The sequence below is a fragment of the Anopheles moucheti genome, chromosome 3 (assembly GCF_943734755.1).
Source record: "Anopheles moucheti chromosome 3, idAnoMoucSN_F20_07, whole genome shotgun sequence".
NCBI classification, from domain to species: domain Eukaryota; kingdom Metazoa; phylum Arthropoda; class Insecta; order Diptera; family Culicidae; genus Anopheles; species Anopheles moucheti.
In genome coordinates this window covers 30441514-30456931 of record NC_069141.1, presented here as the reverse complement: position 1 = coordinate 30456931, position 15418 = coordinate 30441514, and the positions used below count along the sequence as shown (strand labels likewise).

The 15418-nt window shown below is 49.8% G+C and overlaps 1 protein-coding gene across 1 annotated transcript in view; it reads right to left on the bottom strand.

Moving 5' to 3' along the window:
* Window positions 1–6118: 6118 nt before the first annotated feature.
* Window positions 6119–15418, bottom strand: part of LOC128301085 (collagen alpha-1(III) chain) — a 28616-nt gene continuing 19316 nt past the window's right edge. The window contains exons 2-7 of the mRNA XM_053037403.1: window positions 12105–12287; window positions 10570–12025; window positions 10139–10490; window positions 7187–10070; window positions 6903–7126; window positions 6119–6830 (exon numbers count right to left, since the gene is read on the bottom strand). Of these exons, the coding sequence (XP_052893363.1) occupies window positions 6632–6830; window positions 6903–7126; window positions 7187–10070; window positions 10139–10490; window positions 10570–12025; window positions 12105–12287 (5298 nt within the window). The 3' untranslated portion in view covers window positions 6119–6631. The remainder of the gene's footprint in view (window positions 6831–6902; window positions 7127–7186; window positions 10071–10138; window positions 10491–10569; window positions 12026–12104; window positions 12288–15418) is intronic.

Sequence of the window (15418 nt, the reverse complement as noted above, 5' to 3'; positions counted from 1 at the left end):
TGTTTGAGGTGGATAAACAAAGAACTTTACGCGCGAGCCCGGACACAGCACCGATCGATACGCAAACGGTACGTTCTTATTCAAACACTCACATGCACGCGCGGACACAAAGAAGCACATGCACACACTTTCTTTTTCCCTTGTTTCCAGAACAACACAGCACAGCACACCGTTCTTGCCCTTTGTGTGTCCGTGGCTTTGGAGGTGGTGGGACACTCGCGCCTACTTCAGGTAGGGCGAAGCGATCGCACAACAACGGAACGGCGGCACGGCACCATGATGAGATCTCCCAAACGAAACAAACCAAAAAAAACCCGACCGATCGCAACGCCGGGATGCTTAAGACTGGGTTTGGATGTTGTGCGCGCGCGTACTCGTGTTGGAATCGCTCACGAAACCGCGACCCATCGTGGCCCGACCCACCCGCGAGCCAAACTCGCGGAGCTTCGCCGCGCGCGCGGGACAAGTTTTTGTTGAATGAATCATCAACGGCTGCGGCTGCGGCGGGCATGGCGTGGAGCGATGCGAACCGCCGTGCAGAACAACACCAATACAGCGGACACAGCCGCCCGCTGGTAAAAAGGTGTGTTTTTGTTAGTTCATCGTGCGCGCACACCTACGGGCAGCAGCACCGATATTGGGCCGCTCTCCGCGATTCGCTCTTTTCGCAAAAAAAATATAATCGGGACGCATATTGATAGCGAATCGAAGGGTGCAATCAATGCACGTTTGATGACGTCGTTCAGCAAGGGGGTTTTCCTTTTCTTTGCTCAAACGCTTTCTCTCACTCTCTCTTTCTCTCTTCTCTGGAGTATGGAGGGACAAACCAAGGTTTAAATGGGCCAAGCCGGATCGTATTGCGTGGTCTAGTTTGCTTCACCATCCCTTAACTCCAAACCCTCAACGAAGCTTGATACGGATGTTGGTTCGGGAACATGAAGGCTATGCAGTGGAAATCTGAAAAGTCTTAGAGGACGTTCAAAAGTTTATAAATTTCACCGTAAAATAATGTTTTTTAAAAAGTTTTAAAGCCTTTGAAAATTGTTAGCAATAGAACAGGGCTAAAAATATAAATTTAATAAGTGGCGTATTGGTAGCAGCACGCAGGATTGACTATCCAGCTACGGATATAAAAAATCAAAGGAAGCCGGAAATGGCAGGCTTAGATCGCTTCAGGTTGTTGTGGCGATAAAGAAAAAGAATGTTTGTTATAAGTAGTCTGCTTAATTGGTTCTAAATCAATCAAAAATGGTCGTGATCTATGTTGTCTAATGGTTCTCAGTGATCAATCTGCATTGTCCTGTCTCTTAAATGTCTTTCCTCTTAAATCCCTCTGTGAAGAATCTCTTTAATGTCTTTAGTTCTTCTATACCACAGCTTAGTCTTGTTCACGTATTAAAGTACTTTCAATGAAGGTGTTTCATGTCATTTAAAGTAAACAGAGGGTCAGGCAAGTGAATAGACCATTAATTATAAATCCATTAAACTATGTCATAACAATGTTGCCTATCAAACAATTTGCTTAATAGTGTGCTTTTGTGAGTCACGTTTGATGTAGGGGGTCCGTTTCTTCTTTGGGCCAAACCACCAATGCTTTGGTACGTCATTGTGTGGCGTCCCTTGATACCATTTTTGATTTTACGACCGGCAGGCCAGTGGGTCATAGGTCATGCTTATCTAAACTAGCTTACCACACTTGTGCTGACTGTGAAGAACGCAGAAGTTATGACGAATGAGCAACCTAAAGTGTATTTGTGTCTGCTTTCTTAAACTTTTATGGAAAACTATAAACACAGATTGAAATTCGTAACATGAAGAGTACTTAATACAAAGCAGCAATATGCAAGCCCCAGATATCTGAGAAGATATTCCAAACAAATCCAGCCGCTCTAGCGTAAAATCCGGTTGGCAGATAAACCCAGCTCGGGTGATGCTAGTTCTTCGTTCACTGGAAGTAGGGGATGTTTTGTATTTTTTATTATTGTTGCTAAATAAATAAGGCAAATGACAAGAAATTTACAGCACAGTAGCAGCCCTTAAAAGGGGGAAAGGTATTCCTGTATCATTCGCAAGACAAACACAACTACCGTTGCCGGCGCACGTGCTTTAGAAGTTGTCCGAACCTAGACTGGCGTCGGATGACGCCATCCGCTCGTCCGGTGGATCTACGACTGGATCCTCATTATCTCACCAGCGGCATTCTTGGCCGGATTTGAACACATCAAATTAAGGACCGTTTGCCTGAAGATAGCACGGAGCTCTGCATGTTGGGAATACTGTCACGTGCGTTTGGTAGGAGGGTGAGGTCTTTTGGAGGCTTGATCTTCTTATACACGGGATCTAGCACCCTGCTCGTTACTGGTGACCATGAATCATCAGACTCAAGACTCTTTTTCTCCTTCTTCTTTCAGGAATAGGACAGCGTGTGCACATATGATTAGCTGTTCTTCAAAAAGTATTCAGCAGCTACTAAGCCATTGGAACATTGGACGACGTTAACCGGCAGCTCAATGGTGTATGCCAACCGATTGAATCATAAATTGCAAACATCTAAAACCCCGAGGGCCGTGCGATAAGCTCCAGTAATGTGCGCACGCGACCCTGATTTCATACAAGAGCTCTCGTTTGTCACCCACAAGAGCTCGCGAACGGCGAAATGGTTCGATATCGAAGGGTTTCTTTAAGAACACGCAAAGAAGGACGCCGAAAGCTAATTTCCTTGGTGTTATTTTCGGATGCGATATGAAAACGGGCTCGTGAGTCATCGCGACCACCGCTTCTGCCATCCGAGGAAGAAGATGCGAACCGGGTGCGTGTGATTGGGAGTGAAAAGCCATCACACTTAAAAGCAGGTTTTTTTGTGTACGTCTGGAAAGCTTCAAACATGTGGCGGAGTCGGTATCAGCTTCGATCGGGAAGGGTGTGTTTGCCTGTGTGTGAGTGACTCAGTCGGCGCCTTTCAATGCCCTGATGTGGGGTGCTATCAACAATCGCGATCACCATCAAATTTCACATGGATATCGAATTTCTAACGCGGATTGTTTAGTGAATGGCATTGTCCGCGAAGTGTGTCTACGGTCTGAGTGCCTCCGCACATAGGAACTCACCCTCGCACGCCGATCAGCTGGTCAGTTGCAAATTCTCACGAGAGAGCGAGAGTTCTCGCCGGTTACGCAACGCGATCAACAGTCTGGCCTCCCCGGCAACGGAACCGCGACTTCATGCGTTGTTTACGTGTGTGACGTCAAAGAAGATATGTTTGATTGCCATGGTCATGGTGAACGACGCGCCACAAACACACACGCATGCCGACGGACGGTCGGTCGCGCTGCTTGGAAGACGATGAATCATACCGGCATTTGGCTGGCCGCTTTACATTTGTGCCCATGCGGGGGTCATAGTTACAGCATCGATAAGACCTTTATAAGCGGCTACTGCTGATAGGCAAAAGGAAAGCAGATTCTTATCAACCTCATTCGATCAAAGTCACAAACGTTTGCCGATCGGCTTTTAATGATAAGAATGCTATATACAATCAGGTACGATTTTTTCCTTGTGGCTCTACAACGTTTGCAATGTCCTTCACAATATTAAAGAAGAAATATCAGATCAATTGTGTATCAATTATAAGGCATACATAAATTCTTGGATGTCTACAAGAGCGTTCGCGCACGTTATTTGGACGGACTTGAATCATGGAGTGAAATCATAGCGCAACTTCTTGGAACCCTAGTTTTCACTGAGTCACTGCCGTTTTATTAGCATTGGCTGGTCATTTGTTCAGGCATGGTATCATTATTTCCTGCAGGAATTTCTGGACAATATTACCAGGACTCGTGAAGAATTACTAGAATGATTACAGAAAACTGAAGGAAAACATGTAGAAACCACAAAGAGAGTTGCTAAATATTAATGCGTTAAAAAATCTCGTTAATATATTAACGTTAAAAAACCCCTTTCCTTTAAAAAAAATTAAGAAAAACCCTTGTAACAAGCTCACAGAAAACCTAAAATAAACCCTTTTAGAAATCTAGTAAAATATCCCAATGCGATACTATTTCTAAATTAGAATGAAATAACTCTCCCTAGTGGTTGTCGCTCTGATTGCTGTAGGAAAAGACAGAAAACAAACTGTCGTTTTAAACATCGACGACGGGCGGTCACAGATAAAATCCATACATTATTCCTACGGATAAAGGTAATTTTTACTCATCGAACAGCGGGCATCCGGCATTGATTTGATTACTAGCCGAATCAGCATACATACCTAGTGAAATTCGAGGAAAAATCTCAAATACAGTAAAGCTTTTTTCCAAATGCATTTGTTCTAATAATAAGGTGCAAGGCCACGAGAGTTGACAAAATGCTGACAAATTTGTCAAGTGACAAAATCAGCTGGTCAACTGCGAAAACCCACTATACCTTTGCCGCGCACATAATTGTTTTCAGATTTCCGATACCAGGAGAGCATCCAAGGAAGAGGTAGCACCAGGTACAGCAATTTTGCTCGAAAACCGCCGAAAGGTATGCAATGTTTACACACCAACTTTGCATACAAACCAGCTGTTTTCAGATTTCCGATACCAGGAGAGCATGTTTTTCAAAGAGGTAACACCTGGTACCAGCCGAGTACCAGGATGTTGCACAGCACATGTTGCACAACACATGTTGCGCAACATATGTTGCACAACATCTGGCTTGCAATATATGTCGCGCAACATATGTTGCGCAACATCTGGCATGCGACATCTTACATGCAACAACTTGGGATTGCAATTTTGGTCGAAAACCGCCGAAAGGTATGCAATGTTTAAACACCAACTTTCCCGTTAATCGAGAAAAATTTCTTCGAAAGCTACCAGTTTCCGAATGTATAGTACCAGGAGAGCATCCACGGAAGAGGTAGCTCCTGGTACTGCGCCGTAAGGTATGCAATGTTTGTACACTAACTTTGCAACCAACTTGCAATGCAATGCGCCGTAAGGTATGCAATGTTTATACACTAACTTTGCAACCAACTTGCAGATGGCAACCAATTTGCAGCCGAGCAAGATGGCGCCCAACTTCGTACTTGCATGCAACAAACTTGCATGCAAACTTGCATACAAACTTGCATGCAATTTTTTGCATGCAATTTCTTGTATGCAAACTTGCATGCAAGTTTGTATGCAAGTTTGCATGCAAGTTTGCATGCAAGTTTGTTGCATGCAAACTTGCATGCAAGATTGTATGCAAGTTTGTATGCAAGTTTGCATGCAAGTTTGTTGCATGCAAGTACGAAGTTGGGCGCCATCTTGCTCGGCTGCAAATTGGTTGCCATCTGCAAGTTGGTTGCAAAGTTAGTGTATAAACATTGCATACCTTACGGCGCATTGCATTGCAAGTTGGTTGCAAAGTTAGTGTACAAACATTGCATACCTTACGGCGCTAGTACCAGGAGTTACCTCTTCCGTGGATGCTCTCCTGGTACTATACATTCGGAAACTGGTAATTTTTGAAGCAGTTTTTCGGGGGTTTTCGAGCAAAATTGCTGTACCAGGTGCTACCTCTTCCTTGGATGCTCTCCTGGTATCGGAAATTTCAAAAAGCTGGTTTGTATGGAATATCGTACCCGTCGACGGAAAGTTTGAGCGAAATGAAGGATGCTTTCCGTTTTATTGATCTTCTTTACACTAGCGATAGCTCTCACGGGTTTGATAGTATGCAATGCAATATTGATGGGCAAATTTATTCCACGCTGCAGGTGTCACTTCTTGAAAAACATGCTTTTTTTGCAGTTGACCAGCTGATTTTGTCACTTGACAAATTTGTCAGCATTTTGTCAACTCTCGTGGCCCTGCACCTATAGACGGCCATGAACGGCGTGTTAGTTGGGTAATTTTGACGGCGAAAGACGTCAGGTTAGTTGGGGCGCTAAATTAAGCAGCGTATACACGGTGCGATGGATTTTGAATTTGAATCTAACAAATCCGTTAGATTTTTACTTCTCTACCGTATTTCTTTTCCGTTTTCATGCATCGTATCAGCTAATTATCATCACCATAACTTTGATCTACTCTTTGGAACGTTCCCAATCCCGATAATAATGTCAAATAACCTTGAACGCCGGTCAGTTTTCGTAGTTTTATTAATCGAATAATTCGTTTACATAATCGTTTCAATGGTTTGTTGTTTTCTAACTTACTAAAGCTGATGCTGCTGACGATTAATTGTGCCTAAACGTGACCACTGGTACGCCAGTATCATCTCACAGGCACTTACGAGAATGGTACGCGAAACGAAAAACGACGTTAGCGGAACAGAAAACAAAGAATAGCGGAGGGAACTCAGTTCCGCTCAGGAACACAAGTGGGAACAATAGAGGGACACACATTCGCATCTGTTGGTAACGTTCTCTGATTTTTGCGTTTGCTGACGGTTTGATAAGATATTACTTGGCAGTTTTGTTTGGTTAGAACACAACAGTTACTACTACACCCGGACCGCTGTCGGGTGTAACCAAAAATGAAGGAAAATTATTAGTGAAAGTCTATCCCTGTTGCAAATTTCAGCGAACGGTAATGGCACATACACTCGCTTGCACATCCGTAAAGCGATCAAACGTTTCCCATCTGCTCGCTAGTTTCACTCACTAGCCCTGGCTGCGGTTGCGGTTACGCTGTCGTCCCGGTGACACTCGTCTCCTCGAGCCGGTTGATTGAGCTGGAGGCAGCGGATATTGAGGACGTGACACTGTGGCCGTTTGCGGTCTGCGAAGGGCCGATGCAGTTATCGAACTGCCTCCATGCAGCGCGCGCATGATGCCGGCCTTTCGACGGCAAACGATGCATCTGGAGTGGACGATAAAGGGAGTTGGTGAGTTGGATCTGAGACAAGCCCCACACTTAAGACGCTGTACTTACCGACTGACTTTGCTGGTTTGATGTGCCTTTAGGGTCAACTGCTGGGGCGTGTTGAACTGCATGGAGTCGTCGATGATCGTCAACCAGAAGGAGGAAATACCGTCGTAGAAATTGCACGTACCATGTCCATGGCATTCGATGACGGGTTGTGGTCGGAACTCTTCCATGCACGATCCGGGCGACACAAAGTCCTGCCCGAATCCTCCAGAGTTATCCGATGTGTGCTGCATTAGGAGAAGGAACATGAAATACCGCAAATATTACAAATCTTGCCACATGCTTACCATCGCATAACTGTAACCAAGCCACAACTCTTCCCAACCTTCGGGACAGTCCGGAATGCTCAACGATTGACTGTGCAGGGCCATCACTCGCGTATTGGACTCACACACGCTGCAACGGGAAATGTAGCGCTCGACCTGATCCGCCGGTATCGGTGCCATCGACATTGGCATCGGCTCGGGGGTGGCCAACCATATCGTGTCGTCATTGTTCGAGGCGTAGTTACACACGTTGTTGATATCACAGAACATGAACGGCATGGTGCTGAATCGTCGCAGACACGAACCGGCTGTGCCAAGATCCTGTCCGGTGGAGCGGCTGCTAGCGATGACATTCACTAGCGAGTAGCCATCCCACAGTTTGTACGTGTTGATGGGACACTCGGGGATGGCCACCTTCTGCGAGTGGCGTGCGAAAATGAAACCCAAGTTCTTTGGCGGTGGAGGAGGCCCGGCCGAGTCACCCGGCATTCCTGGCAGGCCTGGAAGTCCTTCGATACCGCTGCGTCCCGGCGGACCGGGAATACCTTGCTGGCCCTTGATACCGACCTCACCCGTTGCGCCCTGTTCGCCTTGCAAGCCTTGCAAACCCTTCGGACCCCGCATGCCCGGATAGCCCGGTGGTCCATTGTCTCCCTCGTCGCCGGGTTCACCACGCAAACCGGGAGTTCCTCGATCGCCAGGTTGCGTTGGCCGCCAGTTCGAGAGTGGCGGTAGATCACCTACCTCTCCCTTCATGCCAGTCAGTCCAACCATACCGTGATAGCCTTCGGGGCCTTCCTCTCCCTGCTGACCCTTGGGTCCGGGGAGTCCACTCAAACCGGGCAATCCCTGCAATCCTCGGTCGCCCGGGAAACCCGGTGGACCGGACATGCCTTCTAAGCCCGGCAGTCCATCATCTCCCATGTCACCCCGGAAGCCGGGCATTATTGGACCGATGCTTCCAGCCAATCCTCGTGGTCCGGGAGAACCCATCACACCTTCCAAACCAGACAGTCCAGGCAGTCCAGCCTGTCCCGGGGCACCTTCGAAACCAATCTCACCCTTCATGCCCTTCAGCGCGCCGTGTACAAAGCCTGGGAGACCCTGCAGACCCATCAGTCCATTGTCACCATAGTCGCCTGGTGCTCCTTTGTTGCCGGTAATGCCCGGTCGTCCGGTGAGTCCGTCGTATCCAGCCTCCCCTTGATCGCCGCGCTCGGTTCGGGTCTGTATGTCGCCGGGGAGTCCCTTCATACCAGGATCTCCACGCTGTCCTTTGGGCCCGTCGTAACCTTCGATGCCGCGCATACCGACGAATCCAGGCAATCCCTGTTCACCTTTCCGGCCAGGATAGCCTCGTTGTCCCTTCAGTCCGGGCGGTCCTTGATCACCTTCCAGGCCCTCCGGGGCCGTGTCACCTTGGTCGCCTTGTTGCGCCGATCGCATCATAACATTGCCAGGAATGCCGGGTAAACCAGGATCGCCAACTACTCCAGGCTGTCCAGCAAGTCCAACCATGCCCACATCACCACGCATACCCTTAATACCAACGAACCCAGGTAGGCCATCTTCACCCGATTCTCCAGCTTCTCCGCGAGTGCCTTGCTCACCTCGCGGACCACCCTGTCCACGAGGACCCGGACGTCCGGGACGACCGGCAATTCCAGGATATCCATCGCGTCCCTTATCGCCGAAGATTCCCTTCGGTCCAAACACTCCAACGTCGCCCCGCTCACCCTTCGCTCCAGGACGGCCAGGAATGCCCGGGAAACCTGGGGCACCCTTCTGGCCCTTCACTCCCTGATATCCATCGATGACCTGGCCGGCGTCTCCTTCCTCACCCTTTTGTCCCATCATTCCGGGTCGCGCGTTGTATCCGGGCGGTCCCATCATACCTGGCTCTCCCATCTCCCCCTTCATGCCGCTGAACGACGCGCCGCCTTTCCTACCGCGTGGTCCCATGTCACCGAAATCGCCAAGTTCTCCTTTCCGTCCAGGCGCTCCATTCCGTCCGGGGAATCCCATATCTCCGGGATCGCCCGAAAGGCCTTTGGGTCCCCGCATGCCCGCCAATCCACGGGCTCCGGTCAAGCCGGGGTGACCTAGGTCGCCAGTAAAGCCACGTTCCCCTTGGTAACCTTCTTCCCCCATATCGCCCATGCGTCCCTGCAGACCTCGTTCGCCCGGCAGTCCATCATCTCCGGGCAGTCCGGGCAATCCGTCACGTCCGATTTCGCCTCTCTCTCCCTTCGGTCCGGGGAACCCTTCCATGCCGGATTCTCCACGTTCGCCTTTGTCGCCGAACGGTGCCTGCAGTCCGTTGCGTCCTGGCAATCCCGGCATTCCACGCTCACCGTAGATGATGTCTCCCATCTGGCCCTTGTTTCCGCGCAGACCAGGCTTGCCCAGTGGTCCCGGTTCGCCTCGTTCGCCCTTCGTGCCCGATTCACCCATCGTTCCGCGCACACCTTCCGGTCCCTTGAATCCCTTGTCTCCAATCTCACCGTAGAAGCCGCCCTCGCCCTCCACGCCCTTCTCCCCCATCAGTATCGGCCGTCCGGGGTCACCGCGCTGACCGCGCAGTCCTTGCAATCCGGGAATGCCATCCGGTCCGGGGCGTCCATCCTCACCGGGTGTACCGACCGGTCCATGGTCACCAATCACGCCGTAGTAGCCCTTGTACCCTTCCGGTCCCTGAATGCTGAGACCAGGCAAACCAGGGGGTCCATCTAATCCACGCAGTCCATGCAGACCCATCTCGCCTTTGTAACCCTTTTCACCCGTAGGTCCGTAATCTCCCATTTCTCCCTTCACGCCCTTGGGACCTTCGATGTCGTAGATCATCTCCGACATTGCGCCCGGCTCACCACGATCACCCTGATCACCAAGCTCCCCCTTGACACCTCTGCGGAAAATAAAACACAATAGAGTTAGTTTTCAATTGACCTCCAGCAGCAAACCTCTAGCACTTACTTGTCACCCGGCACGCCGGGCGTTCCACGAATGGGCCAGATGTTGTACTCGTTGACAATAGCATCCCGACCCGGAGCCCCGTTTCGACCATCAATACCCGGCAGCCCATCGTTTCCTGGTCGTCCAGATTCACCGTCGTCACCGTATTCGCCCGGTTCGCCAGGTCGTCCCGGGTATCCAATAGCGCCAAAGGCACCCAAATCTCCTGGCATACCCTGATCGCCACGTTGTCCTCTATCGCCTCGTTCTCCCAATTCTGGCGTCAGGTCGATAAAGTCTTTCGCACGCCGAAGTACACCAGGTCGTCCCGGTTCACCCGGTACACCACGCTCTCCAAAGTCACCCCGTTCGCCTGCGGAATAAACCGACGCCAGAGTGTTCGTTCAGACGAAAAGGGAATGGAACGTTTCGAACGGGGTTGATTGACTCACCTTTACGACCCATCAAACCCTTCAGCCCTTGCTTTCCTGCTGTGCCCTGGTAGCCGCGCGGTCCGGTCAGACCACGATTACCATCGTATCCGTCAAGTCCGGAGCGTCCAATGTCACCGTCTTCGCCCTTAACACCCTTCGGACCAGGAGGACAAGTGCCACAGTCTTCTCCGCGGAATCCTTTGTCACCTTTCTGGCCAGTATAGCCATTAAAGCCCAAATCACCTGGCGGTCCATCCCGTCCAGGTAAACCGGCTGGTCCCGGTGGTCCGGTGATGTTCACTCCAATGCCAGGCAAACCCTTGTCGCCGGATTCGCCATCATCGCCCTGATCACCCTTCTCGCCAAAGTCTCCGTTCAATCCGTTCGTGCCCGGTTCACCTTTGGGCCCGAGCAGACTTCGGCCGGGGAAACCGAGCTGACCCTTCGGTCCCGCCTGTCCCGGAGTACCACGGCTACCTATCGGTCCCGGTGGTCCTCCTTCACCATCGTCACCGCGCTGGCCGGGAGGTGAGATGCCCTTCGGACCGGCTCGTCCATTCAGACCAGAATCGCCGGGTAGACCAGGTGGACCCATCGGTCCACGAAGACCCTTGTTGCCGGGAATACCGACGTTGCCCGGTCGTCCGGGCGGTCCTATGTCACCCTGTGGTCCTTGCGGTCCTATTACGATTGGAGCCAGCTCGGGTCGGTATTCACCCTTCGGTCCTGGCGGACCCTGCACTCCCGGCAGTCCCGGTCGTCCGTCGTCTCCAGGCGGTCCCTTATCGCCCGCGCTTCCGTCCAGCCCGGCATATCCAGGTGCACCTTTCTCTCCCTTCTCGCCCGAGGCACCCGGTGGGCCCTCCTTACCCTGCTTGCCGCGGTCACCGAATTTACCTTCCTCGCCCTTGAAACCTTTCTGTCCTCGTTCGCCCTGCATGCCGGAGTCACCCTTCATCCCGTGCAAGCCCGGCATTCCGTCGTATCCACGATCACCCTTCGGACCCTTCATGCCGATGCTGACCGTTTCATTTTTGCCGCCCCAGTAATAGTATGGCTCTCCCGGTTCGCCCGGTTCTCCGGGGCAGAAATCTTCGCTCTGCTCACCCCGTTCACCTGTCTGCCCCGGCAATCCATCGTCACCCGGTGCACCGGTCTTGCCATCCACTCCATCCGAACCTCGATTACCCGGGTAACCCTGCTGTCCTTCGACGCCGCGAAAACCGGCCACACCTATGTCACCCTTGGTACCCTTGGAGTTTATGCCACCTTCACCAGAGTCACCCCGGTAACCGATCATACCGGGCGGACCCTGCGGACCGCGTTCGCCTGGAATTCCTGGGAAGCCGGGAGGTCCCATTGCACCGTCTGTTCCGTTGCAACCATCGATACCGTATGGGCCCCGGAAACCGGGCTCACCGGGAAGTCCTGCATATCCAGGAACGCCCAGTGGTCCTCGTTCTCCCGTATCACCCTGTGGGAAAAGAACACACATTAATAACAGAGTACGGTGACGTTAGTTCGGTCCCTTGTCCCCAGGGGTTCGTACTTACTCGGTAACCTTTCGGACCGCTCGTGCCAACTTCGCCGCGATTTCCTCTATCACCGCGCAGTCCGGGTGGACCGTCGAATCCGATATCTCCTGGATCACCGCTCTGCCCGGTTACACCGTGTGGTCCAATCTGTCCCGGAGCACCCTGCAGCCCCTTGCAGTCACACACTGTCTGGTTGCAGACCTGTCAACAGATACCCAAAACAAAAAAAAAAAACGCGCATCATTACCATTAGCATGTGCAACATTTCGATCGCGACTTGGCGTATCATAACCACACCACACCACCAACATGGCCATCGTGTTTCGGTTGACCCCAATTTCGAAGCAGGCAGTACTGTCCCGGAACCTGTGGGCAGTGCGGTACAGTTGTAGTTCTTGCGCCGTGAAGCAATCGACAGGAGAGTCGTAAAAATAGAAAAAACAAACTATTCCGTTCCAGTCCCCGGGCGAATCGCGGCCAGCCTCCCGGTGTTGCACTCGCACTTTGGGCCAGCGGTTGAAGAAAAACGTTGTTTTACGAACGGGATTCCACGCCTCAAATGGTCTCCGGGTTGTGCAAGCGGGCGGACATGCGTGCGTGTCGGGTGATAAAATGTGTTTTCTCCGAGTGAAACGGCCGGAAGGGCATACGAGAAGCGCCCAAACAACCAAAACACGGTACGGTACGTGTGGGGCGTTGGAATTCTTGCAGCATCTGCAATTCATGTACATGTGTTGGTCGGGCGGGCAGCAGAGTACTAGCGTGGCGGGGTAAGTAAGTAAATATGCCAGTGCGGGAAGGTATTACACACATCCCAGGGCCCAAGTAGTTTATTGCCCAACATTGTATTTAATTTCTAACATCCAGTGGCATCCCGAGACTGTTCGCTATTCGATCATCTGTGTTCTATTTGTTCAAGGATTAGTAGATCATGATGATGGCGGTAGGGGTTCCGTTCCCGCCGATGCGTTCCGTGTCATTCACGGTGTAACGCATTTTATGGACATTTTACGATAAACCTACCGAGCAATACAAATCGTACGGATTAAGACTAGTATTTAACGTAACACCCCCCGGGTAACAATGGTGGGGAATGCCATTTCACCGCTTACAACTGATCCCTTGCGGAATGCGATCATGTCCTGAAGGTGCATATCATAGGCATTTTCTTTTCATGTCGGCTTCTTCAACCCAACATAGACGACTATCAAAATTTGCATAATAACAACCTGCCATACATTGCTTCGCGGTATAATCTAGCGATCCAAGCGATCAACGCCAAACCCCGCGTCCAAAGAACTTGTGCCAGCGTGTCTTCGTGATGCAAAATTTGTCTACGGTGGCGTGAAAAGACCTCAAGGAACGCTCCAAAGCGTTGAATGTTCCGCACGGTGTGGTTGAAATGCCTTTCCTTCCGGAACGAGAGCATCCAGTCACGGCGAAGGAACTGCCAACCAACAACTCGCCCCCACCCCGGATCACCGATCGTAACATCTCGGTGTTCCTTTTGGTGCTGATTCTTCCAGGTATTCGCGCAATATGTGGCCAACACACCACGTGCAGCAAGAAGCAATTCGTCCATCCGATTCTTCGGGTTGTTAAAAAGGGCTGTTCAAACAAAAAAAATCAAAACAAATCGGCCACCACTCCAAAACCAGTTCTGGGATCGTCGGTGAGCAGCAGTCAGTCAAGAATTTACGGAACCTACCGGAATGATGGTGTGTGTGTGTGTGCTTTTTTTCGGAGGACCTTTAACACAAAACCAGTTAGCGCGTAAAATGCATTGGGCGAAATTTCTCTCCCATCCCGTTTTATGCATTTTCGAAAACCATTACTGCCCAGACTGGTGGAAAAGTTTGGCGAAATGCTTTTGTATCCCACCTTTTTTTGGTTGCGGAACGGGAAGAGGAGTGTATGCGCCACGCTGGGGGTGGGAGTGGGGAGGCCAGTAAAAATTAATCAATTTAAGGGTAGAGAAGTTTTTAAGTGTTTCTTTAGCGATCTTCCCTGCATGGTCGAACGGATGCAGTCCTTCAGAAACAGATTACGGACCCGGCGGCGCTTCTCGATCCTTGCACGATCGCCGCTTAATGACCGATGGAAGGCGGCATGGAATGATGATCATTAACTTCCCCTAATGGATAAAAAGCACCTAACCGAGGGAGGGCGTAGCACACTTTGCGTTTTTTTTTCTCGCAACATGCAGTGCAGAAATAAAAATTGTTATATTTTAGCTTTTATCGATCCGGTCGACATGGTGGTGTGTTTACATATTTGTTTTACATTTCAAATGTTTCATTTCGTTCGCGAATGTACCCTCCACTGTGCGCAAGGCAAGTGGTGTCATAATTTAAATGACTACAAGATGCGAAACATCTTCTGAATGTATATTAAACGATTGCCAATTCGGGTCGCCTTCATGCTGTTCCTTCTGGTAGTAATATAGTTTTATCCTTGCAACCCCTTGCAACACACACGATCGTTCTTTTGGAAATTTGTTCGACAGGATGGCTGGCTTTAATGGTTGGCGTGGCTATCAATTGCGATACATTTCCTTTCACTTTTGCTGATGTGTTTCGAGGGTTTTTTATTTCTTAATTTTTAGCAGAGTGTCCAGAGCTTACCAGAGGTGTCTGCTGTTGCCACCGAGTGTTCATCAAAACATTATTGTGCATTTAAAAATTACAATAATCAGGAGAGATTGAAAAACTTTATCAAAATGCACTTAAATTCAGCTTATGCACGGTGCATTGCTGTTAATATGATGATGATTTTCTGGGCCTTACGACAAATGGCCACAACGTTGTTAAATATCTTGGAAAGTATCACAAAATTAAGCTACTGATCATCAGAAGCAGGAAAAGGAACGCCATTATGTTAGTCAACAAAGCCGAGGAATTTTGCTCATCAACAAATAGAATTGTGTCATAAAGTTTCCATTGATCCAATGGACACTGACCCTGTGTCTACTGTGTTGTCATTATTGAACTCACAGATTTAGTCATTCAGTAAAGAGCAAAAAACATGAGGCCAATAGTCCCATAAATCTCATTGGTTTACTTTATTTTTAGTACAAAATCTAACAGGCATTTTTGAAGTTCTGGAAGAAGAGATCCCCAATATTTAAACTACATAATGCCCATCATTGTCTAATGAGCTAATCAATGCTCCAGAACAATTACTTGCAGCTCCAATTGAAGAACATAATTCTCAATCTGTCATCTCAAGTTTGGAAAAATTAATTGGCCATCTAATAATGCTCAATGACAGGGAAACAACCGACACTGGTGTTCGGTGTAACTGTTGAGATACATTCAAACAAATCGCCACGT